The sequence below is a fragment of the Ambystoma mexicanum genome, chromosome 1q (assembly GCF_040938575.1).
Source record: "Ambystoma mexicanum isolate Mex_15411 chromosome 1q, UKY_AmexF1_1, whole genome shotgun sequence".
Lineage (NCBI taxonomy): Eukaryota > Metazoa > Chordata > Amphibia > Caudata > Ambystomatidae > Ambystoma > Ambystoma mexicanum.
Genome location: NC_090922.1, coordinates 1329797516 through 1329824325, shown reverse-complemented (window position 1 = coordinate 1329824325; position 26810 = coordinate 1329797516). Strand labels below are relative to the sequence as shown.

Genomic DNA, 26810 nt, shown 5'->3' with positions numbered 1-26810 from the left:
ATACTCAGATAATGTCTCAATGTCAGCATTCTGTATGACCCATGATCTCATTTTGCTAACAGCGCTCCTCTTTAGGCCCATAATCATTACTTTACATTTTGCTTGATTGATTTTCAATAGGCATCAGCATACTCACTCAGGCATGACAGGAGGGCATGCAGGCCCCTGGAGTCTTTGCCAACAACACAAGGTCGTTGGCATAGAAGAACCAGGTGACCCCGTGACCCCCTATACGAGGTGCATCGGATCTGATATTCATGAACTCATGTCGCACAGCTCACATGAAAAAATTAAACAATGTGCTGGCCAAAATACACCCCTCTTTTAAGCCACGAAATGTCTGAATAGGGTCTGCTAATATTCCATCTAATGCTAATCTGATTTGTACTGTAGTCTTGGAGTGAAGTTCATTTATCCAAAAAAACCAGGTAGTCAGGGCAGTTCGCATCTCAACTTTTTTATCAAATGTTTTCGGCATACAGAGTCAATAAAAGCGAGATAGACAGGTTGACTCTTTACCTGTTCCTGCTCTTTAATGATTTCCAGGATGTGCAGATTGATGGCCATTCCCATCCCAGGCATAAATCCTGTTTGATTTGGGTCTCTAGTTTTAGTTATATTAAACCAATTGTTCAAGTCTCTTAACAAGAGTCTTGCAAATAGTTTACTCGGAATGTCTAATAGAGATTTAGGTCTGTAATTTGATGGATCAGTATTATCTCCCTTTTTGTAGATTGGGATGGTAATGGACTTCCTCCACGACAAACGGATACTCTGAGTTCTCACTATTTGTTTAAATATAATCAAAAAAAATGTTGCCCACGGTGTGGGATGTTTTTTGATCATATAATTTGACAAACCGTCTGGAACTGGGACACGGGATGTTGATAGTTTCTAGATAGAGACTACAATGTCATCCAAGTCAAAGTCCAGATCTTGTCCTTGTCTCCAGACCATGGATTCGCCGTCACTAATGACATTTATGTCAACATATACAGATTTGTAGAAACAGCCCACACTTCTTGAGAGATAGGATTCATTTGGTACACTACTTGGGCTTTGGTATGTGTCTGCTTTAGAAGAGAACATTTTGGCCGAGTTTTTTGATTTCAATCTATCTAACATGCTTTCTGCATCCTGTTGGTACATATGCGTATGTCTTGCATTCACCCAATTTTTTGTATTTACATTTCAAGATTTTAAGTTTACCTACACGTTCAGAAATGCTTAATTTTACAAGCTGCCTTTTGTCATATCTATATTGAGATTTACAAAGAGCTACCTCATTGTCATAAGTATGCAGCACATTTTTTTTTTTAAACTTTTATTTTTGGCGGCAGAGGTTTACAAGGTACACACATCAAGGCAACAAGCATGACTAAGCAACATAAGTGGAGCAATACATAAAACATAGTACATTAGTAATAGCATTGTCAGGTAGTGGTCACATACGATTCATACGAGTACGGGATCCTGTAGTAGGAGTGGTCATTGAAGGAGTGGGGGACGAGCCAGAGCTGGAGGCGTCCTCGCCTTGTCTGTTAAGGTAGGAGTTGAATTCCACCCAGATGTTCTTGGGGCGAGAGGTGGCGGGGAGAATGGATATACATTCTTCCTCACAGTTTCGCGACCAAGTAAGCATATGGAGCCATTTCTGGTGGACCGGGGAGAAGGGACTTTTCCAGCTCTGGAGAATGCATTTTTTGGCTATCATACACCCAATATTGAGAAATCTAGCCGAACGTCTGGTGTCATCAGTATTCCAGGCTCCTAACAGGACGGCCAAAGGATCAGGGTCAATAACCGTTTCAGTGATGGCCATGAGTGTTTCTAGGATACTTTCCCAAAATCTAAGCAACTTGTCACAAGACCAGAGCATGTGTAAGTGGTCAGCTTCTGTGGCCCCGCAACGGGGGCAGAGATGCGCCGTACTGCGAGTGAACCTCGAGGTCCTATGCGGAATATAGTAGAGTCTATTTAAAAGTTTGTACTGCATGGCGCGAAAACGGAAATTGAGGGAGACTTTTTGGGTGTGTAGGCACATACTGCCCCAAGCCCCGTCTGATTGTTCTAGGTCTAGTTTGCTAGCCCATTCAACACGTGCCTTGAGAGTGGGAGTAGGGGTAGCATCCTGTAGGATCTTGTAAAGTGAAGAGACAATTCCACGGGCACCGCCCGAGTTGGCAATATATGCAATGGCCGAGTTATCTGGGGGCTCAGCAGGGAATGTGGGCCATTTGGTGCGAAACGCGGCCCGTAATCTATAGTATTGAAGGGTCTCCAAGGCGGTCCCGGTGTGTCTTGGTTTCCAGGTTTGGGGGTCAATGAACCTGCCATCGGGGTAAAAGTCCGTCAGTGCTTGGTATCCCAGCTTCCCCCAGTGTCGGGCCAGCGCCGCATCATGAGTGGGTTCTAGGCCGGGGAAGGCCCACATAGGAAGCCATTTGTAATACGGGGAGGCTTCAGGTGTCTGAGATAGCAGGTGAGCCCAGGCTTGAAGGGTCGTGTTGATTGGGTCAATGGGAGAGTCGGGCGTGTATTGCCGATGTAGCATGATGGACATTAGGTCGATACCAGCAGCTGCCAGTCGCTCCAGTTTGATATGGGGACGCACCGGAGTACCAGGGTACCAGTGAGTGGCATGTTGGGCCTGGGCCGCGTGCCAATAAAGTGACAGATCCAGAGCCGTGAGTCCCCCTTGTCTGTATGGGAGTGTCATGTCCGTCCACTTTTTGCGTACTGCGCCAGAGTGCCAGAGGAACTGTGCACACAGTGTGTGTAGTCTAGTAAAATATTCCCTCCCGGGCCACACGGGTACGTTACCAAACGTGAAAAGGCGTTTGGGGAGTAGGATCATTTTGATGAGGGAGAGCCGTCCAGCAATGGATAGTGGAAGGGCACGCCGCCATAGGATTTTTGTCTCAACTATTCGTGCTATCGCGGAGTAATTATCAGCAAGGAGGGTGGATTTGGCTAAGGATATTTGCACACCCAGATATCTAACGCCATTCGGTGACCAGCGGAGGGGGTATTCGGTGGTGGGCTGCTGGGTGGATTCAGTGAGTGGGAAAATTTCTGATTTTGAGAAATTAATAGTGAAGCCGGAGTGAGTGCCAATGCGAGTGATATCTCTCAATATCGGGTCAAGATGTGTTGTGGGGTCTCTGATATAAAGCAAAACATCGTCCGCATATAGAGATATAATTTCGGGGCTGTCTATCAATCTTATTCCCCTGCGGGGGTGATGAGCACGGACATAGTCTGCCATCGGCTCTATTGCTAGAGCAAATAGAATCGGAGAAAAGGGGCATCCCTGTCGGGTACCCCTGAAGAGTGTGAAAAGATCAGATGCCAATGTATTGGTTCTAACCCGCGCCACAGGAGAGGTGTATAACAATTTGATGAACCTAAGCATGTTTGGGCCAATGCCCATAGTCTCCAGCACCAGCCATGTGTATTTCCAGGAGACCATATCAAAAGCCTTCTGGGCATCCAGCGTGACCGCCACCGCTTGCACATTCTGATCAATGCAGGACATCACGTTGAACAATCTTCTGATGTTGTGGGAGGTAGACCTTCCAGGTACAAAACCGGCCTGGTCTTCATGAACTAAGTATGTCATAATGGGCAGAAATCGGTTCGCTATAATTTTTGCAAAGATCTTCGTGTCAAGATTCAGAAGGGAAAGGGGTCTGTAGGACCTGCATTCATCATCAGGTTTACCAGGCTTGAAGCAGCACTGAAATGGCTGCCTCGCGCATGGAAAGGGGGAGGATAGAGAGTCGGAGCGATTCATCCCAGACCTCAAGTAGACTGGGAGCGATTATGGCGACGTGTTCTTGGTAGAAATCAGCGGTTAAGCTGTCAGGTCCCGGGGCTTTACCTTTGGGCAAGTCGGAGATAGCTGTTACTATCTCATCCAGTGTAATTGGGCAGTCCAATTCGTTTCGAGTAGTGGAGGAGATTTCCAGGAGACCATATCAAAAGCCTTCTGGGCATCCAGCGTGACCGCCACCGCTTGCACATTCTGATCAATGCGGGACATCACGTTGAACAATCTTCTGATGTTGTGGGAGGTAGACCTTCCAGGTACAAAACCGGCCTGGTCTTCATGAACTAAGTATGTCATAATGGGCAGAAATCGGTTCGCTATAATTTTTGCAAAGATCTTCGTGTCAAGATTCAGAAGGGAAAGGGGTCTGTAGGACCTGCATTCATCATCAGGTTTACCAGGCTTGAAGCAGCACTGAAATGGCTGCCTCGCGCATGGAAAGGGGGAGGATAGAGAGTCGGAGCGATTCATCCCAGACCTCAAGTAGCCTGGGAGCAATTATGGCGACGTGTTCTTGGTAGAAATCAGCAGTTAAGCCGTCAGGTCCCGGGGCTTTACCTTTGGGCAAGTCGGAGATAGCTGTTACTATCTCATCCAGTGTAATTGGGCAGTCCAATTCGTTTCGAGTAGTGGAGGAGATCTCTGTGGTGGGGATCTGGTCGAGGAGTTCTCTCATATATTGTTCAGTGTGTTCAGCAGGTTGAGAGTAGAGAGACCTGTAGAACTCAGTGAATGTGTCTAGGATTTGTTGGTCAGCCCATTGAGCGTTACCATGTTTATCTTTAATAGAGGTGATTTGCGTTTGCCCAGATTCCCATTTGATCAGTGTCGCTAACGTTTTCCCGGGCCTATCCCCCTCCCCATATTTCATGGCTGCTTGTGGGCGGCTGAGGTATTGTATTTCGCTGACGGCGAGTTTGTTGAATGCCTGGAGTTCATCGGAGACCTGTGCAAGTATGGCAGGGTCAGCCCTAGCGGCACATTGCAGTTCCAATTGCTTCAGTTTGGTTTCAGATCGACCCAATACGGCCCTGATTGTTTTCAGCACCCCAGCCTCCCGGGAGATGGACATACCCCTAATATACACTTTAAAGGCGTCCCACCGGACTGCAGCCGAGGTGTCCCGAAGAGTGTTGTGTTCAAAGAAAGACAGAATGTCAGCAAGTATTTCAGCCCTAAACACAACATCCCTAAGGGCCTCGGATTTGAAACGCTAGGTGCTGAATGTCGGGACAAGTATCCCCAACTTCGCCGAGATTGTGATCAGGGCATGATCAGACAGTGTGCGAGGTAGGATCTGGGAGTCCACCACCCTGCCCATGACTCCCCTTGACACAAAAAAATAGGTCTATCCTAGAAGAGCTATCGTGCACTGATGAATAGTAAGTGTAATCCCTCAGTTGGGGGTGTAACGTTCTCCAAACGTCGCAGATGTCAAGGGTCTTAATGTGGGAGTGCAGTCTGCGTGCAGCACTGGACAAAGAGCGGGGAGCAGTTCCAGTCCTGTCTAGGACCGTGTCAAGAATAAGATTTAAATCTCCACCCCAAAAGATCGGTATGCCCACATATCCCAGCAGTATGGTAGTGATATTATCAAAAAATTCGGGGGAGTCCACATTGGGGCAGTAGGTATTGACAAGTAGATATTCTTTGTTAGCCAAAGTACAATGTAGTATTACATAACGTTCCTCGGGGTCGGTGTAACTTTTGTGCAGTGTGAACTTAATGGAATTATGAATCATCGTTAGTACTCCCCTGGATTGAGTGGAATAGGAGGTAAAGAATCTCGCAGGTCCCCATGCCGGGGCCATAGTTCTAGGTATGTGGCCATTGGAGTGTGTCTCCTGTAGGAGCAGTATTGTACAGCTGTGTCTGTTGGCATAAGCTATGATTTTGCGGGCCTTGGTATAACTGCTTAGCCCTCGGACATTCCAGGACATTATGACAGTAGACATTGCAGTGACAAATAAACCATTTTACCAAACATATTCTCAGTGGACATCTCGGATCCAGCAATAGTATGTGCCCCAGAGTTTGGAGTCAATCCTGCAATCGTGTCCCTTCAGTGCTCGCACCATGCAACCTCGTGTGCCTTTTTTAGATAACATCCCGTACCCACCCCCCACCCTCACCACCAATCCTAGTTTAGCAGTGTGAATCCCACCCATCCCTAACTGCGCACAGTCGGATCGACCCCAACATGATCCAGCCTGTGCAGGAGCCCAACAGGGGCTAACCCAGAACAACGATATGAAGAACAGTGCAATCGCAGTGGGGTGCGCTATTGCCGTGTGCTAGCACGCTTGGAACCCAGTGGGAACCGTGAAAAGACGAGCAGTGTTTGCGGTTTTGTAATGCATGTCGCTGCATCTCACAGTGGCCGTGCCAGGTCTGAATGTGAATCAAAGGAACGTTACACTCAACAACAATAAGAAGAAGTCAACATGGTCACGATGAGTAGTCCAACATTATGGTAATTTAACAATGCATATCTGAGAGATTAGGTGCTGTGAGTACAGCCCGGATTGCATGGGACATGTGAATGTGACAGCAGGATAGTTGTGGAGGAGGCTAATGAGCGATGGGGCCAGCAGACCGGCTGGCCAAAGGACGATCAAGGGGAGCAAGCTTCGGACAAAGTTCAGTCATTCTCCATCATATCCCCAGCGGGTGGATGAGGGGGAATATGCGCTTCTATGAATTTCACCGCTTCCGAGGGCACCGTAAAGAAGTAAAGTTTGTTGTTGAATGTGAACTTTAGACGCGCAGGGAATAGGATGGCATAAGGAATGCTTCTCTCCCTGAGCAGTTTCTTAACTCCAAGAAATTGGCGACGCTCCTGCTGGACTCCGGTCGAGAAGTCAGGGAAAGTTCGGATCACCTGCGAGTCCATTCTGAGCTCACCCTTCTCACGTGCGAGGTGGAGAATCTGGTCACGATCTCTGAAACTCAGAATTTTTGCAATAATGGGCCTCGGAAAGTCACCAGGTTTGGGACGTGGGGCCAGTGCCCTGTGGGCCCTTTCGATTGTGAAGAAGGGGGACAAATCTGGGTTGCCCAACAGGTCTTTCAAGAGGTTTTCGACGGCCAATTCGAGCAGGCCCTTCAGCGCATTTTCCGGGACCCCAATAATGCGTATATTATTCCTTCTTGATCTGGATTCAAGGTCATCACACTTAGCCTTTACTGATTTCATGTCCGTGACAAGGGTGGCCACTGTACTCTGCAGCGTAACTATATTGTCCTCACTGGCACCGATTCTATTTTCAGCCTCAGTGATCGGCGTCCCCTGTTGATCCAGTTTGGCCCTAAGAGATGCCACATTAGCATTTATATCGTCTAGCTTTTCGTGAAATGCAGCAAAGTTTCTAGCCATAGACTCCATCATGGCCGTCAGGTCCGCAGGAGGCCCCTCCGCAGGGAGTGGTGTGTCGGTCTGGTCACAAGAAGAATGGCCGACTCAGATCTCGGGGTGGCTTTTGCAAATTTATCCATAGCCCCAGTCTTACTGGTATTCCTGGATCCGTTAGACATTGTGTAATATAAGTAAGTAGAATACGGGTGCTGTATATGACCTGGGGCTGTGCAAAGCAAAAGGTCAAAGGAAGGAGATCTGGCTTTTTGGATGATGTAGCAGTAGCCCACAGGGTTAGAAGCGTATTATCCAGGCTCCTGAGCCAGGGTGTAGGGGAGGCAGTGTCTGGGGAGACTACCATGCAGCGCGCCTCAATGGATCATATGAGGCAGAATGGGTAATCGCCGCGGGATCCCAATGTCGTGGAGTGCAGTGATGAGGGAGCGGGGGGTATCAGCCAGAGCAGAGGGGTCGCGGGAGCGCCCGCCCCCAGTATCCCCCCCAGCTCCTCACCCTACGCTGGTGCAGGATCCGGGTGGCGGAGTCTCCAGCGAGCCCGCGCGAAGTCCGCACAAAGTGCGCGGGGGGATCCCACGCTGTCAATAGCACAGTTTCAGCGCCGCGCTGAGGGCCCCCCGGCCGTAGGTCCGGCGGGGGTGATCTCCGCGACGGGTCCCGCGGAGACACGGGGGCCGCGGGAAGAAGTCAGGCAGCAGCGCCGCACGGGCGCAGAGCGGCGGACGGCCGCGGGGGATCCCAGCGGCGAGGCCGCGACGTCTGAGGCAGGATGCGCCCACGCGTATCAGCGCAGGTCGTGATGGCGGCCTCCGCGCTCCCGATCAGCTACAGCCCCCAGACTCCGGGAGGCCAGCGATCGAGCCAGGGAGGCGGGCGGCGAGAATAAGCGAGCAGTAGGGTCGCAGGCAGTGGTGGGCCCCAGCTGCGCAACCCGTCCCTCGCCCAGCGGCAGAGCAGCGGCACAGTCAGTCCAACGCGGGGCCGCGCCACCGGCCGAACTCAGGCTCAGGAGGTCCGATTCAGGCCAGAATTTCACGGGCAGGTGGGGCAAAGTGCCTGCAAGGCAGGAGCCGGTTTAGAGGATGGGGCAAGATGTTAGACCGCAGATGAAGGCAGATCTAGAGCGGTGGCACACGGAGCTGGAAAGCTAGGCAGCCATTTTGTTGGCTGCTCAACGGCGCCTCCCAGTATGCAGCACATTTTGACGTGTCGTTTTGGTCTTGTTTTTCTTAACTACAAACATTTGCATTTCATCAATTGATGAGGACCCCCTTCCCGTGCTCACATACAGGCGATCATTGTAGGCCAGGGAAGATTGTTTTTTAGAGTATCTAAAGACTGTGGAAACCAATAGAATCTATTTTGCGCCGAATTCAAAGTCATGTCATATGCTAAGGAAGTTTCATATGATTTTTCATCATAACTCCAAGACCATTGTGTAGTTTGAATATCGTGGTCACTTACGCTTTGAGAAACCATTTCGAAACTCAGTTATATATGGGACCAATCCACCATCTACAAAGTTATAGCCGATCATAGCAACTTGAGTGCCTCCGTGCCATGTGGCTTTTGGCGGCATATCCCCTTTTTTAGCTCCATTCAGTTTAAATAGCTGGCGCTCATTCATAAGTGTATTCCATATTTTAGCTACTGGTGTAACAGCTTTCCCAACCTGTTCTAGGCAGTTTATATTTAGATTGCGTGTGATTATTACATGATCACAGCTTGAGTCCATAATCGTCAGATTCACAAGGTCCTCTATAGCCTCAAAAAAATCATCATCGGTAATTGCAGCAGGATTCCAATATACATTTATTAAACCGATGGTTTTGAGCTTAGATTTTATTTTCACCATCTGTAGGAAACTATTGGGCAAGGCCCTAGGTTCTGGTTGGATATTAGGAGATATTTTTATTGCCACCATAAGGCCGGCCATTGGCCTGCCTTTTATGGGCACAATGGCAGGAACCAATGATACAATATGTTTATCCCAAACAGGTACAGTACCCAACCAGATTTCTTGAAACGCCAATATATCGTAATTCCCCAATAGGCTGTCTTTAGAATTGGTCAGATGGTTAAAGCCTCTTGTATTCCAGGAGGCTAAGGAAAGGACGATGGGATGATAGACTAGTTAGTTTTTAGTCACACTTATTTCACTTCCATCATTCCCTCGTCAAGACTCACTTGTTAAGTCAATTTGCTGATTAGAAGAACAAGTTACGTTCTTACCTGGTAACGTTCTTTCGATGGGATGGTCCTCCGACGTATTCCATACAGCTGCGGTGATTACTGTCATAGATATGGAATACGTCGGAGGACTCAATCCCCCTCGAAAGCTGATTTCTCGAATTACCACTGGCTCTGGACAAATATTGATGCGCCAAAATTGGAACATGTTGGTTATCCAATGATGAACCATTCAACAGACGAAAACCCAGCTGATACAAATCAGATCTAGCCTGCCACAATGCATTTTTGACAAAACCTGATTTCATCCATAATTTCACCACAGAAAGATCACTTTGATGTACAAATTCAATCTGGTCTATATCACCCGAGCATATTCCTTTTAATGCTGGTACATCAGCGAATATGTTCATAAGCGATTGTCTATTTAAGTCAAATCTGTGAAAGGGGTGGGGGCGACACTGGAGTATCAAGTAGTCAATACCCATATTCCTTTGCGGGGTACGCAGGCACGCTCTGGACACAATATTTACTTTAGACTGCTTCTGTAATTGAAATTGATTCGTATTATTTTGCATAAAAGTTTGACCAATACTATTTTTTTCACTATATATTGCAGACTCTTGTTTATTAGCTTGGGAAATGAGCCTCTTTAAAGAATGCTCAATTTCTTCTCTCCAATCATTCATTATTCTCTTTTCCCCACCTGACTCTCCTGCGTCACACCGCACTTCTTCACTGGGCAATCTCACATTTTGCTGTTCAGGTTGATTCAGAGTAGAGAACCTTGGGTCATTTATGGCTCTGAGTCGATCTTGCACACTTGCTATAATTTCAGGTAAGGCCTTTTGCTGCTTGCTCAATAGAATTACATTGTCCAGTGGTTCATATGCCATTGGCACAGTTTTCGACTGGCATATGTGCCCTGCTTTTAACAATAGTACATTCCGATATTTGTTGGCAATGGCAGTACAAGCTAAAGCCGCAGCAGTTTTCGGCATTGTGATCTTAGAGTTTGCCATGGTCTTAATATTTTTTTACCTCTTTTTTACAATTGGTGGGGACATACTTGAGTTTTTGTTTTTCTTCTCAAAGATATTATACGTGGGTGCTTTAGTATTCCCAAGTGCATCATCAGAACTGTTTATGATCTCACTCGGATGAATAGTTTCATGGGGACTTATAGTCCCCATTTCCAGATTTTAAGATTTGGCCTTCTTTTTTTTTAGAGCCCTGCTGGCTAGGTATGCATACCTCATCTTGCTCTATTGATGTGCTAGCTGGAGGATTCATCACACACATGTTTTTGTGAGGTTTTGATTGTAGTGCTTCATCTACATTTCTATTGAGGCCGAATGTTTATTTTCTTGCATCATGTTGCAAGATTGTTTGTTGATTTTGCGTACAATCAATCAATAGTACATCTTCCTGAATTACTTTCTGTGCATCAAGATTTGTAGTAGGATTTATCCCAGCTTTATCTACAACATTCATTTGATTTTGACAACATGCACAGCGAGATGAAATGGAATTTTCCATTGCAACAGTTCTACTAACAATGAGTATCGTCATTCATTTTTGTGTCTAAAGTGTCATATAAACGAGTACGCGCGAACAGCGCAGCATTCATGGTTTGTAGGGACGTTTCTAGCCCAATCACAAAATTCCCCTACACTGCTTGGAGCTTTTCAGCCGCAGCAGAATGATTTCTTCGTGGTGGTGGTTGAGTGTAAGAACACGATAAGACCGATGAATCATTGGCCGTCGGAGAGAACATTATTGGAGATTGAGACAACTCTCGCATGTTCGCACTTCCGCCCAGCTCTTGACTATTGTTGCTACCATTATTAAATTATCTAGCCGGGCTAGTTTCAAGGCTCTTGCTTGTTGCATCTGTGACAATAACCACGCTTTCCTCAGAGTTGGAAGGCATAAGGGTTTTTAAATCACTCTTATCATATTCATTATTAACCATGATGGCCATCAGATTTTGTAACATACCCATAGATAGCTTTCCCTCCGCTCCACCTATATTGTCCAATTGATGTTTAACCAAGGCCAGTGCCCCGGCAGCCACAAGAGAGTCTGGAGGGCTATCATCAAAGTTCACCAGATCCCCCCCCCCCCCCTCTCCTGAGTCGCGGAACCATGATTGGTCAAGTCAATAGATGGACAACAGGGGAGCAATTTTCCCATTTCCGCACCCGCTTTGGCCCCAGGAGCACAGAATTTCCTTATGTCTGCCATTACAGCGCATGCATGTATATTTGAGGCAGATTTACTTGTTCTCACTAAATGGATCGTGCATGTGGATGACTTGGGGGTGCAAACTGCCTCCAAAGAGCAGGCTGTAATTTCCTCCTGCGCAGGCATGCCTGTTTTTAAAGTTACCACCATTTCTAGTAAGCCCAGTTACTTCACAAAGCCTCCAATTTAAACGTTCAATCCTTAAACCTGCGGTTTGTGAAGAACCACAATTTGTTCACACATCAGACAACAGCACAAAAAACTGAAATTGGGTAGTCTTCTCTACTAGTTCAAATGGCTATCAACATTTCTACAATATACAACTTCTCCTCAAAGCCTGTCAGGGCTACTATGATCAAGTGCTTCTAGTGTTTGAAAAAACTGCTGTGCAATTTAAAACAACGTTACTTAATCCGCAAGTCTCCGAGCAACAATGCATACAGTGTAAATACACTCACTTTAGATTGAGATGTTAATCATTAGCTTTTGCACAAACACTGATACACATAGTTTTACCAAAACCACCCACCGCCCACAGTCAGCCGACAGCACTTCGTAAATGCACTTCTCCAAATGCGGGCGCGCCAATTGCACGCGGCCAGTTCCTTTTGGAGAGTACTGGGAAAGTGGGCGGAGTTTAAGGCCATAGATCACTATAAGGAGTGAAAAAGTGAGTAAATAATACTTTATCAACATATTCACAGGGCTTATATAAAGTCCTTTAGTCCTGAAAGATCTTCAGTTCACTCCATATCATTTAAAAGAAAAGTTGCAGATTTTGCTGTTCGAATCAGTTTGTAGCCTCAGCAGCCGACATCACTTCGCAAATGCACTTCTCCAAATGCGTGCCACCTTAGAATCTAAAATGTTCTGGACTTTGTATTCAGGTTCTACCCCCCCCCCCGCGTTGTTACTGGAGGAGGCCTAACTAAGGAATCTCGGGTGCCAGGTTGGACAGGGTACAACAGAGATACATGGAAAACTGGGTGTACTCGCAAGGTGGGGGGTAATTTGAATTTTACTGCTACTGGATTGATCTGAGATATGACTAGATAAGGGCCGATGTACTTTTGATGTAACCTTTTCGGGCCCATCAGACTGATGGGTTTGGTGGCTAGCCAGACCTTGTCTCCTATGCAATAAGTCAGGCATCAGTTATTTTTCTGGTCTGCAAATCACTTGTAGGTGGCCTTGGTATTTTGCAGCATCAATTTAGCTTGCTGCAGAATATCATGGATGGTGGCATAAAAAGAAGTAACAGCAGGCATTTCTAAAGGTGTTGGTGGATTGTAAGCGGAGGTATGTGGGAGTATGCCATAAAGTGCAAAGAATGGAGAATAGCCTGTAGAACTGTGAATGGTATTGTTATGGGCGTACTCCGCTACCCAAAGAAGTTCGACCCAGCTTTTATCTGTCTGTCAACATGCAGCGCATATACTGCTCCAGGGTCTGATGTGTCCTTTCGGTCTGACCATCAGTCTGTGGTTAGCGAGTTCTCCCAGAACCGGGAGATGAACTGGCTTCCTTGATATGAAATTGCCATGGAAGGAAATCCATGCAGTTTGACCATGTTTGTTAAAAACACTTGGGATAGGGTTCCAGTGTTTGGTAGACCCTTAAAAGCTATGAAATAGGCCATCCTCAACAGTAAATCAACCACCACCAGGATAGTGTTGCAACCATTGTACGGTGGCAGATCCGTGATAAAATTCATGGATATGGTGTGCCAGGATAAGGGTGGTACCAGTATTGGAAGCAATGGTATCCGCGGCAGGGGGTATAGGTTCTTCACCATGATTTTGTTAACCCTCTGTAATCGATGTACATGCGAAGGTCCCCGTCCTTCTTTGGGACATAAAAGAGGGGCGAGGCTGCTGGTGACTTAGAGGGTCATGTGGACCCATTCTCTAGCTACCGGTCAAGGTAGTTGCGCAGGTGCTCGTTTTCTTTTTCCGTTAATGCATAGATGCGATTTCAAAGTACCTGAGCGCCTGGTACTAGATCGATCGGGCAGTCGTAGGGCCTATGTAGGGGCAGGGTATTTGCTTGCTCCTTCTGGAATATGTCTTGGTAGTCTTCATACTCTTGTGATAATGTATCAATGATACCCAACGGTGAACCGTGGGGCCTGGTTTGCAACTTCACGAGAGGCAGCTGCCCCTCTAAGGTCTTGTGTGCATAGCATGTTTTTAGGCAGTCGGCGGAGAAGGTCAAAGTCCGGGGTTTGCCAGTCGATGCTTGGTTTATGGCCTTCAAACTATGGTATTCCCAGGATAAGCTGAAATTGTGGTGCATTAAGTCAAAAACGATATGTTCCATATGTCCGTCTTGAAAGAACAGCACAACCTCTTCTGTAAACTGAGTTACTGGACAACTGACTGCATCCCATTCACGGACACCACATTATCTGTGTTTTTTCTTCGATACGGTGAAACACTGATACGCCGGGCCATCAAATAGTCCTTGTAGTTGCCCACTGCTCCACAGTCCACATAGGCGTCAAGGGCATGCAGCTTCTGTGGTTCTTCTGAGCGGACAAGCGTGAGTGACATGATAAGATGTGGGACCATTGATGCCTTCTCTCCCTTCGACAAGCCGACCTCTATTCTTGCCGAGTAGAGTAGTTTTCTGATGGTTTAGTTTGATCCCCCACTGTCTCAACAGCCCCCATAGCTTTCCGAGGCGGTTTCACGGGTCATTCCTTCAAAAAGCTACCTGCTTTTCCACAGTACAAACACAACTGGAGCTGCCTTCGTTTCTCTCTTTTCTCTTTGAACAGTGGCCCCCTGACTCCTCCAAGTTGCATTGGTTCCGGAGGGTTCTCGGGTGCCTTGGAATGCTTGCCTTTAGTCGAATGTACAAGAGGACCCCCTTCGGAGCGTGACCGGTCTTGTCCTACGCGCCTGCAGACGATGGTCCAATTGGATCACTAAATCAATGAACTCTGAGAACTGCTCTGGGGGGTTGACCACTTGTGCCAGGACATCCTTAAATTCACTTTGCAAGCCTCGATAAAATAGCATAGTCCTTTTTTGCTGTGCCCAGTTGGTTTCTGCCACCAACTGATTGAACGTAGCAACATAGGCCAGGCGATCTTGCGACCCCTGACGTAGAGACAGCAGTTTGCTGTACAGAGCCTGCCCTGGTGCCCTACGGGCAAACATTTTTCGAGTTCTTGTTGGAACCCGGGAAAATTATGCAGAATAGGATTGTCACGATTTACTAGGGGTATCGACCAGTTAGCCGCATGCCCCCCTCAGTTAAGATAAGACAAAGGCTACCTTTGTCTGATCATTTGGGAAAATCCCTGGCCTACAGAGAAAGTGGCGTCTGCACTGGTCCATGAAAAGCACAAACTTGTGAGAATCCCCCAAGAAGTGCTCAGGAGGGGCCAATGGGATGGCATGTGGAGTAGTGACATATACCTGCGCAGGTGGGAGTGTAGGTAGTGATGGGCTGGGTAATGGAGTTTGCCCAGCTTGTGTCTGCGTAGGCCGCCTCGCCAAATCCTCATGTGCGTTACCCATTTACTCGTAACTCCTTCCTCATGGCATTGGTTTCAGAACAAGCAGCATGGACCTCAGCCGACAACTCCCCTAGGATTGCGGCTAACTGGTCTATATCAGACGTCATGACACTCAGGCGGGGCTAGTAACGTGAGCTTCATGTTCTGTAACACTTGCCTGAAGCCCTGAGGAAGTGTCCGGCTCTCTGGTACTGTGGTTGAATGCTCCGCAACACTCCTCCTCCACAGCAGCACAGTGTGGGGTGAATAGCTCTGTGTGGTTGGAGAGGTGGGAAGTTGTTGTGTGGATGGGCAGCCCCTCTAAGTTTCCAGATCCTCAGGATCTATGGACTACGTTGCAGGACCTAGGGGCAGAGGCAAGAAAGACGTCACTTGGGTGCCATACCCTCTCCATTTGTAACCCCCCCTTATTTACCTTGACACTTGTCAGAAGGGGGCTGGACTCTCCTTGTGGGTTGCTGCTACACACACTTGTGCAAATGAAGAGAAGAAAGCACTGGTCAGTTCCTTCACTGGTGTGAGCGTCCAAGCCAGTTGTGACTCGCAAAGTCTTTAAATGCGCGCAGAGTGCGAGTAATTAAGTGTTCTTTCATGCATACAGAGTCTCTGACTCAGTCTTTCCCAGCGCGGTGCCTTTTAAATGTCTTTTCCTTGTGCTGTGAGCATTTACTCACTCAAGTCTGATTCACCTCGCTGTGCATGTTGCTGAGCCTTCGATGTGGCTGAGGTGAGGCGCGGTGTGCCCCCAGGAGCAAGTGCAGGTAAGCTGACAATGCAGCTTTTGTGATGCTGTGCTTCTGTGTAATGCAACTAATGAAGTGCCTCTTTGTCTTTTAGGTGTCAGACAGCACCGGAGATGAAGATCCAGGTGCAGCGAAAATCGGGAGCACGAGATGCAGGTTCCAGAAGCGGAACGGTTCGGGAGCAACAGTTGCAGGTTGCAGGTGAGTTGACGTTCAGAGCATGCAGCAGTAAGCGTTAGTCTTCTTAGGGATTGCAGAATGAACGTGAAGCAAGGAAGATGGCTCGGGCGTGGTGGGCAATCAGACTCCCGTAGCACCGCAGGATGAAGGTGCAGATTGGGACTGACTGGCTCTCTGCTCACCATAATATGCCAATGACAGTTATACATCAATGCTGTCCAGCCCTCCTTTGTGTCACTGTCACCATCAATGGGCATGTCCACCACCTTGGACTGTAGGTCTGCCAACTCTGGTGAAGGGCCAACCCATTGACCATTTTGCAGAACCCAAACTCTGCTATGTCCAGTGCAACCGTGATGGCATGATCAGAGGCCACCTCGCCCTCCTGAAACAGGGCTAGGGCTTCAGCCTTCTTGTTACACCGGACATAGTCCAATGTTAGCCAGAGCTTGTACCAAAGCTCCCTGTTGTAACGCGACAGGATGGCAAGAGCATCATTCCTTGATGATGGAAGCTGTGGTGTAAATGATGAGTTTGCCAACTGCATCCAGTTTCTTGCCTTCCTGGTCCATGGGCACGATGGAAGAGGACGAAGGATTGGACAAGAACATCCTGGTGGTGGCTGACACCACTGAGTTCGTAGAAGGCTGCGACCCTGTACTTCTTTTCCAGACAGCTCCTCATGGAACAGGTGGTACTTGCCGTCTTCATAAGGGCCAATCCTTCCTCCCAGACGTCATCCAATAAAGGGACAGACAGTGTTCTTTCTCGAGGACTCAAGCGTTGAAAGGGAAAGCACCACTTCTCCGGCACCAAACCAAAGAATTTGGATGCCCGTGTATTCATGGTGTGGAAGTAGCCAATCTCATTCGGTGGTGAATCCTGGCTGGCTTGTCGGCACACAGAGGCTCCCGTCAGCAGAGACGTTATCATCAAACTCATCCGTATGAGTTGCTGTGGTGTCTGTGTCTGTGCCAGTGTCTGCACAGAGTTCTTCCTCCACTCGTGGCAAGGCCCTTTGGGGCATCGTCAGCAGGCACTGTAGCCTGGGAGGACTTAGCTTACGTTGCATCCTGGGAGGACTTTACAGGCCAGCTCAGGAGCGGGAGCAGAAGATAGCCTCTGCTGAATTTCCGTCAAAGTGTGCAAGGCGATGAGAATGTCCAGCGAAACGTCCCTGGGTGCTAGCCTGGGTGCCATTGGGAACGGATCAAGGCCGAAACCTCTTGGAAGAACAGAAGGCAGGTATGGCTCATGGCGTGGAGAGCCTTCATAGGATATGAGCCCTTGGACACCCTCATGGTCTGAGTAAACTTTCTCAGGCAGATGCAAATCCTCCAAACTACTGTAGATCTTGGGCCATTTTCTCTGGGGACCCCATTGGAGCCGGTGGAGACACCTTCACTGGTCTTGGCACAAAGTCTGATTTAGGTAGCAACTTCCTCACCCTACCTGTTACCTTCGGGAAGGAGGCGATGATTGGAATCTGAAAAATCGGAGCAACCGCAGTTGAAGTAGTGGTCGGTACAGCCGACGGAGGTTGAGGCAAAGCCACCCTTGGTGTTTTCATCATCATGACTGTGGTAACGACAGTCGCTGCCGAACTTCTTGCAGGCAAAATGATGGTAGATATCTTTGAATGGGTCATTGACGAGGTGGTCGCAGAAGTGGTAGTTGTCAGAGTCGCGGTCATCGACGAAGGGGCCGTCAAAGAGGTGGAGGTCTTGGTCAACAAACTAGTCGTCGACGAGGCTGTAGCACTGGTTGATGAGGGCATTGTCGATGGGGTCTTTGGGAGCAAAGCTGACGAAGACGAGGGAGCTGCTGACTGGCCTCCCGCAGATCTCTCCTTGGAAGAGGATTTGTGTTTGGATGGGTTAAGAGATGTAATCACAGAAGGCACCCCACTAGCTGGTAGGCTTACTGTAGATGGTGTCGGAGATGGGGAGCGAGTCCTTCCCGAACCAGATGCAGCAGCAGCGCCCCCCTCGGAAGAGCATTCTCAAAGGATGTCAACCTCTTTTTCTCCAAGGAAGCATGATCATGGGACCTGTGGATCCTCGACGGGACCTGACGGTGCCCAGTCGCATCAGAAGCCTTCTCCTTCTTGAGTCAAGCCACCAACCTGTGATAGCGATCTCTGTTGTCTTCAATGGGAAACCACGGCAGATCTTGCATAAGTCTTCATCGTGAACTGGATGTAGATAATACAGCCACTTGAGGTCTCGACATAAACGTTCTTCAGGCCTTAGGATATACAGGCACTGAAGAGACTTCTCGTGTCCACCCCGGATATAGTTAAGGTGCGATGTAGGCCCAAACCTAGGTCCGCCAAAACTTGTGGAGAGAAGATTCAACAATGAAACTCGATCTTCGCCGACAACGTATCCCTGCTGCCGGTAGTCAACGCATACGGGTGACGGGGAAAGGATTTGAGAAAAACCTATCAACTAGCAAAAAAGTCCAAATTCTCAAGGAACACTGAAACGTGCAGTAAAATCTGAAGATGGCCACCAGGGGAGGTGCTTAGGAGGACTAGTGTCCTTGGATCAGGGCAGTATGACCCAAAGGGCAGCAATTGGTTATAGAGGAGACAAGCAGTTTTCAGTCTAAAGTGAAACTGCTTTCTTTTTACTGAGGATTCCCAAGCATAACGACAGGGAACATTCATGAGCAGGAAAATGATACTAATCTCACTTAATTGCAATTCAAATTAAAACATGAGTTTCTAAAACAATACTATAGTTGCTGGGAATTGCATGATTGACACAATGATCTAAAACACATTCATATATTAAGTATCAGAATCACTAATGGATGGATGCATTATCAACACTCAGTAATGTGAATGGTAACAATGCCAATTTTACTCAAAGTTTAACAATGCCTCGAACAGGGACAACTAATTAGTGAATTGTAATACATTTTTTAAAAGAATGATAGTACTTGTAAATATATTTTATAGCACTAAACAAAAGTTGCTCAAAACAGGGCACAACCTACCATTAAATTCCTTCCGGATAAACCTTTCCAAATATGCCAGGATTTGTTCTCTGCCTTGCTGCTCAAAGAGATGTGGTGATAACTCATCTATGAAAGGAATGAAAGAACATTAAAAAAGTAGTCCCAATTTTAGAACTACAGCTATAAGTAATCATGAAAAGAACTTCTTCGTAGAGTGCAAACATGTGCTTAGATTCAACAGCTACCAGGGCAGATGTGCTATTCAAACACCCCATTTTGGGCTCAGGGTGATTCCAAGTGTGTTGAGGAATTGGCTGGCAGCAGTTGTAATTTAATTTTAGCTTCACCAATGAGCAGTCCTATTTAGCACATCAGCAGCTCAATGCATCAGCATGGTAGCCGTAGCGCTACTAGACAAATGTATTATGCCCTTCTTGTTTGGGGGGGGGGAAATGGGGTAGGTCTAAAATTTCTCTTGTGCTAACATGGGCTCACCGTGAGTCAAGCTTCGTATTCTGCCCTAGACGTACCCAATACACAGCCTGTGTGGGTGGGCCTGAATGTTTGGCAGTTTACAGGGCCAGCCTCATTGACCGGGCACCAAACTCTTGTGTGCCGACCAGGAGGGTGATTGGATGGCAGACTTTGTTCAATTAGGGGAGAGAGTGTCAATTTCTCTGATTTTTACCTTAACTGCTGTATAGATGGCCTGCTGCATCTGAGGACTTGGTTTTGGTATATTTGGTGCACCTTGGACCATTGTCACTGGTTTCCTCAAGGCTGCAGAAATCCTTTCTTGTGTAATTCATCGTCCTCCTAACAGACCTACTTGCTACTTGGAAAGGCGGTACTATCTTGGGACCATTTCTGCGTAGTTGCTGTGCGGCCTTCCTGTGAAATTCTCCTGGATCAAGCTCTTCCAAGTGGGGAGTCACCCTGGCCCAGATGAATTGTCCTATTATTTAAGGGGAAAAATATCTCAAATCATTTACAATCCTCCTAGAGTGACTAAAAAGAGTTGCCACTATTCCATCCCTGCTCAGTCTTGGGCCTCCATGGGTCATCTCCATGCATTGCTTCAATTGTGGGATCATTCTTTGCTGGCTGGCTGCCCCTCTTGTCCCTCAAGCTGCCTATATCCCATTGGTCAAGTTCCTCCGGTTTCATGATGCTGTCTCCATCCCTGCTGCTGCTTTTGCCTAGTGGGTCATTATCCTGGGTACACCTATTCTTTTTGCCCATCGTTGATTCAGGGTCCAAGTCCTTGGAACCAGATCACTTTCCCAAGCCTATAAAAGTAGGCCCTTAATTACCAGGTTACCTTGTTATTTCATAGTTGAATCAGCAGTGACTAGCACCAACAGTACTTTTCTGCGGGTCCTGGTGTACAGATATATTCTGTAGAAACATTGCCAAGGTTCCACTTGGCCCGGGATTACTGGTTGTAGACCCTGCTATACCGTGTATTACAGTTGCCTTCTATTGTTCAGAATCTTGCATTGCATCTGTCCTCTTCTGTCTGGCTGGGTCTCGTACCTGAAGCTGGAGCTTTTCAAGAGGTGGTCCTTTAGTGCTCTCTAGGGTTGGTTGCTTCTTTGGCTGAACTGTGGGATCAAACTAGTGCTTACCTGGCTTTAACCCACAACCATGGCTTGCCTATCGACTTTGTTCTGTTATTTCCTATGGGGATTATGATCACTGCAATTTACTCCTGTCCATAGAAATGTATTGAGTTACAGCATCTAACTTTATTATTTTCTTTCCACCTATTTCTAGGAGTGTATTGAGAACATTTCAATATAGGTACAACACCTATGCAAAGGATTTACTTGCATATTTTTGATTTATTTCATACGAGAGGTTGTGGGGAAAGGGTCAGGTCCTGTATTGGTAATGTGGATCTTGAATATGACTAGGGGATGCGTGGATCTGTGTGATGGACCCCTTTTCTCCCTTCCAAACAACAGCGTCTCAAGGCCAGCAAAAGTGTCTTTTACACAACTGTGTCTCTTTTACACAACTGTTGTTTCAAGGATGGCACAAGTGTCTTTTAGTTTCCTCTGATTCCCTGGTATATTATCCTGCCGGGTATCCCCCTCCGGGTTCCACAGATTCCCTGGTGTACTTTCCTGCCAGGTATCTGTCCCCCAAAAGGCTCAATGCCCGAAATATTCCATTGATCAGGTCTTCTTTCAATGCTCTCCTTATTTCTTAGTATAGCACAGGTGTACTCCTGTAATGTCTATACTTCATTGACTCTCGATTTTAACTTGTCCCAAGCTTCCCCATATGGACCTCTCGCATATGAAGAGGTGTTCAAAGTTTTGTTTCTTAACTGCTTCACCAGTACTTATTTGGTTATGGTAATGCTTGCTTCAACTTTCCCCATATGAACTGCTCATATATATGGAGACTTGCGCAAATCTTGCCTTTCAGCTTCTTCATTAACAGTCATCTGCTTATAATCACATTTGCTCCAGCTTTCTCCATACTGACATTTCAGGCATTAATGTACTTGAACGGTATTCAAAACACTCTTTCAATTGTCCATGTACCAGTCAGTATGCACCGGGTTTCTCACTCTTTCTAGGCAAACTCACTGGTGTCTCGTGGTGTTCCCGACTTCGTGCACCCGCTGCAACAAAGTCACAAAGTGGGAATGGCATCCCCCGCTTGACAGACCTGCTTTCAGCTCTTTACTAGTTCTCGTTTCCACTCGCTGCTAAAGTGGCTGCTTTTCTGTTCGACCGTGTCCTGCAAAGCTTCTCTTCTGCTGCTGGTCCCCTCGTGGTATCACTTTGGAGCCTGACGTGCTCCTTTGGGTCTCTCGCCACTGCGGTGTGGATTACTCATAAGCCCGCACTGCTCCCAAGCGTCTTCCTTCACCAGCATTTCTGCCTCTTGCTTCGCCCAAGCAGCAACTTCTCTTTCCAACTTCAGACCGCCAGTGAAAACCATTGTTAAATGTCCCGCACAGCTGATTCATCTTGCAACGACTAGTCTGCTCATCTTGCTTAGGGTTTCTTTCAATCCACACAAACGCATTCTCCACTTCCTAGTCTCAGTACTTGAGGCACTATGGGAGTTGGAGTTCACAGGATTAACAGGACTACCCGGGAGATCTTGTTTGGAATCCTTACCTAGTACAATATCATCAGAGATAGGAGATGTGTTTTGTGTGTTATGTACATGTAAGGTGTGAATGGCTATTTGCTCAGAATGGCAGAAGGCCATCCGCAGTTTAGGTGGTATATTGCTGTCTTCAAAAGGGTGCAGGAAATACTGCGTCCCTCCCAAAGTAGTCACCATCTCTTCTAGCTCAGAGTGATTTGGTAGGTCTTGTGAACACGTTTACCCTTTGGACAAATGTTTTCCCACCACTCTAGTGGACAGTGGAGACATCTCCCAAATCACAATAAATAACATAAAAGGAAAATAGATCAAATATAATTTCATTGAAATACGTTATAAAATCTTGCCTCTATTTAAACATCTAAAAACAGTATTGAATTCATATTGACTACAACATTTGTGTTACCATAAACCAAATGAGATTAGATTGAAAAATATTTTCTACAAGCAAGATGCCAAAATTAATTTCTACACTTCTAAGCACATGTAATATGCTGCTGCGGATACAACCAAAGGCTTAGCCGAGGGCACATGTGGCCAGAATTGGTCATTTTGTAGAGACACTTCAAATATTCTAACAGGTAGTATTTTCGAATTTAAGCCGAAGAGATAAAACATGTCGAGGTGTTTCGAATTTCATTTTACAAAAGTGGCACATTCTACATTCATGCTTAATGTTATGCCAAGTGCCAGTATGAGAAAGTGGGGGGAGCACCTTACAACAAAGGCACATAATGAAGCATCTAAATTGAGAATTGGGCAAGATAAGGGAAATCTTGTTCAACATACTCAGTATAAGATTTGTTTGTTTCTAATGCTTTCAGATTATAAATACAGTACCAGGCTATAGCTTTAATTTTAAATTCCTTCAGAAATGCAGCATAATTAAAAGGTGCCAATATGTGCATGGAACCTTTGACAGGTTTCAACAAACTCCTTTAACGTCTCAAAAGTATTTGCTCTTTTTTGTATCCAATGCACTTTTATTAATTTCAACATAGAACTCCGATATCAAGCAAGATAATACACTTCCAATTGAAAACGGTTTTGCAATAAAAAAAAAAGAAATGTCACAACATTTCCATAGAACACATCTGCATTAACCCTGCCCCCCACCCGGCTCCCTCTCCTTTTCAACTCTCCTCCTTAAACAAGGTCTAGTGGCTCCAAGAAAATTCAGAGAGTAAGACAACCTCATACCAAGCCACTGCCATTCGGTTATCCCTGTTTCCTAGTGCTCTCTGAGCAACTCCATGTCTTGTTCCTTTACTTGCCCTGAGCTCTGAGGGTCATACCTACAATTCTATTAAATCAAAAAGATGCATGGCCCTCAACTTGTGCGGGCAGGTACAATATATATATATTCAGAGGTTAGGAAGGACATTAGAGGCCCCCACCTATATGTGAAAGTCTCCCGTCGAACCACTACGTCTGCCGACATCTTCTCCATTGCTAGCACAACCACACTCTCACCCACCAAAGATTCGGAGTAGGTGCCGCTTTACTCTTCCAATTTGCCGCTGTTGCCGTAAGCAACAGAGTTATTATTGTGCCCTCAACAGCAAACAATCCACCTCTCTAGCTGGGACCCTCAGTAACAAACTCAGGATCAAAGGGAAATGACTGCCCAATTGCTCTACAAATAAGCGCAAGCAACTCCTCCCAAGACACTTGGACTTTCGTGCAGTCCCACCATATGTGTATAAGTCCCCCGTGCCCTGCATTCCCTCAACACAACCCACTAGAGTTTGGATGCATCTTCCGCAACCCATCTGGTGATGGGTAACATCGCGACACTATCATCTCTTCAACCTTCCAACCTTCAACAGGATGTGGTCGATGGAAGTGATAAGCCCCCTAGTTGTGGTTGCCTCCATTAGTAACTTCTTAAAGGGAGTCGGGCAAAGAGGTGAGGGAAGCAGCCACGAGAAGCCTATCACCCAATGTCTTAGCTGGAAATACTGGAATCAGACCCTCTCTCCTAGACAGTCTTGTTTACACCATGAGAACATTTTAATCACGCCACCCTTGAACATGTCAGAAATATCTCTCCACCTCTTACATGGCCCTCTCTGCAAAGTGGAGTGACATCCGGGTTGTCATGGATCGGGGGGAGTCAATGGCAACAGGAATGTAGTGGGACCCCTACTTGCAGCCATTTCATCCTACCCGTCCAGGGTCGATCTGGCAAATGAATTTAGATTGACTGATCCTGGCCTCTTGCATTTCGGTAGCTAGAGGATGCGCCAAAGAGAGATCCCACCAACTGTCATGTCCAATGCACACCACTATTTCTCCAATTCAGTCAGACACTATTCACAGCTGTGCTGCTATATAATACAATTGGGATACAGTGCTTGGAGGCCCCCCTTACTAACCTCCGCTCAGTACACTCCCCCTGGCTAACCTACTTATTCCTCCCCCCAAGGAGCACACGCCAGAGGATTTTCACTGGGAGGGCCTGAAAAAAGTATAAAAGTTGCAGAAGGACATTCATCTTAATCACATTTATGTGCCCAAACAAGGAGATGGCAATCTTGCTTCACCTCTACAGGTCTGCTTTAATTTGTTGAAACGGTTTTGGGTAGTTGACTACATATAGTTTGCCCAGTCTGGCTGGCAGTCGCACTCCAAGATACTTAATACTATTCTTTACCCAGCAAAATGGGAGCATTGCCTTAAGCCGATACTTGTTGGTGTGGTTAAATTTAGAATATCTGACTTGTCTAGATTTGCCTTAAAGCCTAAGACCACTCCATATTTAGCTAGCTCATCTAGGGCCCAACCCCACCCCGCCAAAACTTCCTGTAGAAAGGTCCAGTTGACCCTGTCAAAAGCCTTTTCTGCATTCAGAGACAGCAGGAGAATCTGTCCCTTACTGATCCGTGTGGTTTTGTCTATCAGGTGAGTCCACTTCCTGACACTGTCAAAGGTCAGACACCCAGTGATAAAACCTGTTTGATTAGAGTGGATCAGTTCAGGGAGTATGCCCTACAATCTAACTACCAGGATTTTGGAGAAGAATTTCTTATCCAAGTTCAATAGTGCAATGAGGCGATATGACCCGCAGTTCTCTGTATCCTTGCTTGGTTTATGGATCACACTAATTGTGGCCTGATTCATCGTGTCAGAAACTATTCCTGATGTTAGAAAGGATTTAAAGAGATTCACCAGCGGCTTTAACAGATCTCTCCCTCCTCCCAAAAGGTTTTGTTGAACTCGTGTTGTCAGCCCCTCTGGGACTGGCGCCTTGTTCGGTTTCAGGCATTTGATTGCTCGAACAGTTTCCTCCAAGGTGAAAGAGCCATTGAGAAGCTGCCTTTGTCACTGCAAAACTTGCCGTAGCCCTGCCTTTTCCACATATTCTCTGCAGGAGGGTTCATTTACTTTCTCCTCACTGTGCAATGCTTCATAGAATTTCTGAAACGTATCCTCTGTATCATAAAAAGAGAACTGTCCAACTCTTGCAGCACTTTAACCCATGGCCTAGCTCCTTTTGCCTTCAGAGCCCAGGCCAGTAACTCGTCTGTTTTGTTTGACTTCTCATAAAACCTGCACTTTAAATTTAGTAGGGACTGTTCAGCTGTGTCAGTGTCATTGGTGTTTATTTGGCCTCTAATTGTCGCTCGCTTCCTCAGGAGTCTCAGGGATCCACTCTGTACCTCTGTTCAGCCTCCCGTAATTCATTGACCAATTTGTCCCTTTTGCTCTTCCTAAATTTCGCTAGCTGAACACCCATGGATTAAAATACTCATATTTCTCACTACTGCCTTAAATGCGTCCCAGTTATTGGTATATGGTGTGTCTTCTGGTCGGTTACCAATGACTTAGTCATGAATTTACTTCCCTATCTCTTCGCCAATTACCGGGGCCCTGAAGAGATGCCCATGAAGCATCCAGGAGCGTTCAGGTTCTTTCCGACTTCCCCATTCTATCTGGAGTGCCATTTGCTCTTGGGTTCTTAGAGACGGCAGTGAGGTCAATCTCCAAACTTGCAGAGAAGGGTAGTGAGCTGCCCAAGAAGAGTCTTTCCAGTCTGCAGGGAGCCAGCATAGTAGAAGTGGAGAGAAGGAAAGGTGGTGATGCGACCTGTAGTGGGTGGACCATCTGTTCCAACAACGGCAACGAGAATGCCTCACCAAACCTCCGAGGGCGCTAGGGCGAATGAGTGGAAAATACGAGAGGCTGTAGTGGTGGCGTGATCTGTTGTGGGTGCACCAGGTGATCCTACAACTACGCCGAAACCGCCAGCAGCAAGTGAAGAGTTCCCCAGGAGAAGGTAAGAGGAACGAGTACTGTAAATCATAAAGAGCAGAGAGAGTAGAGAACCATTTTGTACCACTGTTGCCCAGTACAGTTCCACAAGAGGGTGTTGCTCAGTCGATAAGGACTCTGGGAACATCTACGTCATCCCAGTAGGGGCAAGCCAAATAGTATAAATAAAGTAGAGTGCAAAGACACCTAATTGAGAGACCTGCAAGTGTTTTTAAAAAACATGGGAAACATAGGGAACACGCTTAGAAACTAGCTAGTATAAGGGAGTCAATTGCCTAGCCCAGTGAAACCCTTACAGAATTGTCGTTATATTGGAAACCTTGGAACTTTTACTTTGAGACATATTTA

General features: G+C 46.8%; 1 protein-coding gene across 7 annotated transcripts in view; it reads right to left on the bottom strand.

Annotated features, from left to right (window-relative positions):
* The window catches only part of TUT4 (terminal uridylyl transferase 4), a 2154442-nt gene that overhangs the window by 1487603 nt on the left and 640029 nt on the right, over positions 1–26810 (bottom strand). For all 7 annotated transcript variants that reach the window (XR_011291019.1, XM_069642184.1, XM_069642186.1 and 4 more), the window contains exon 16: positions 19095–19181. Coding sequence is in view for 6 of the 7 variants with exons in the window: in XM_069642184.1 (XP_069498285.1) it covers positions 19095–19181 (87 nt within the window). In the remaining variant the exon portion in view is untranslated. The remainder of the gene's footprint in view (positions 1–19094; positions 19182–26810) is intronic.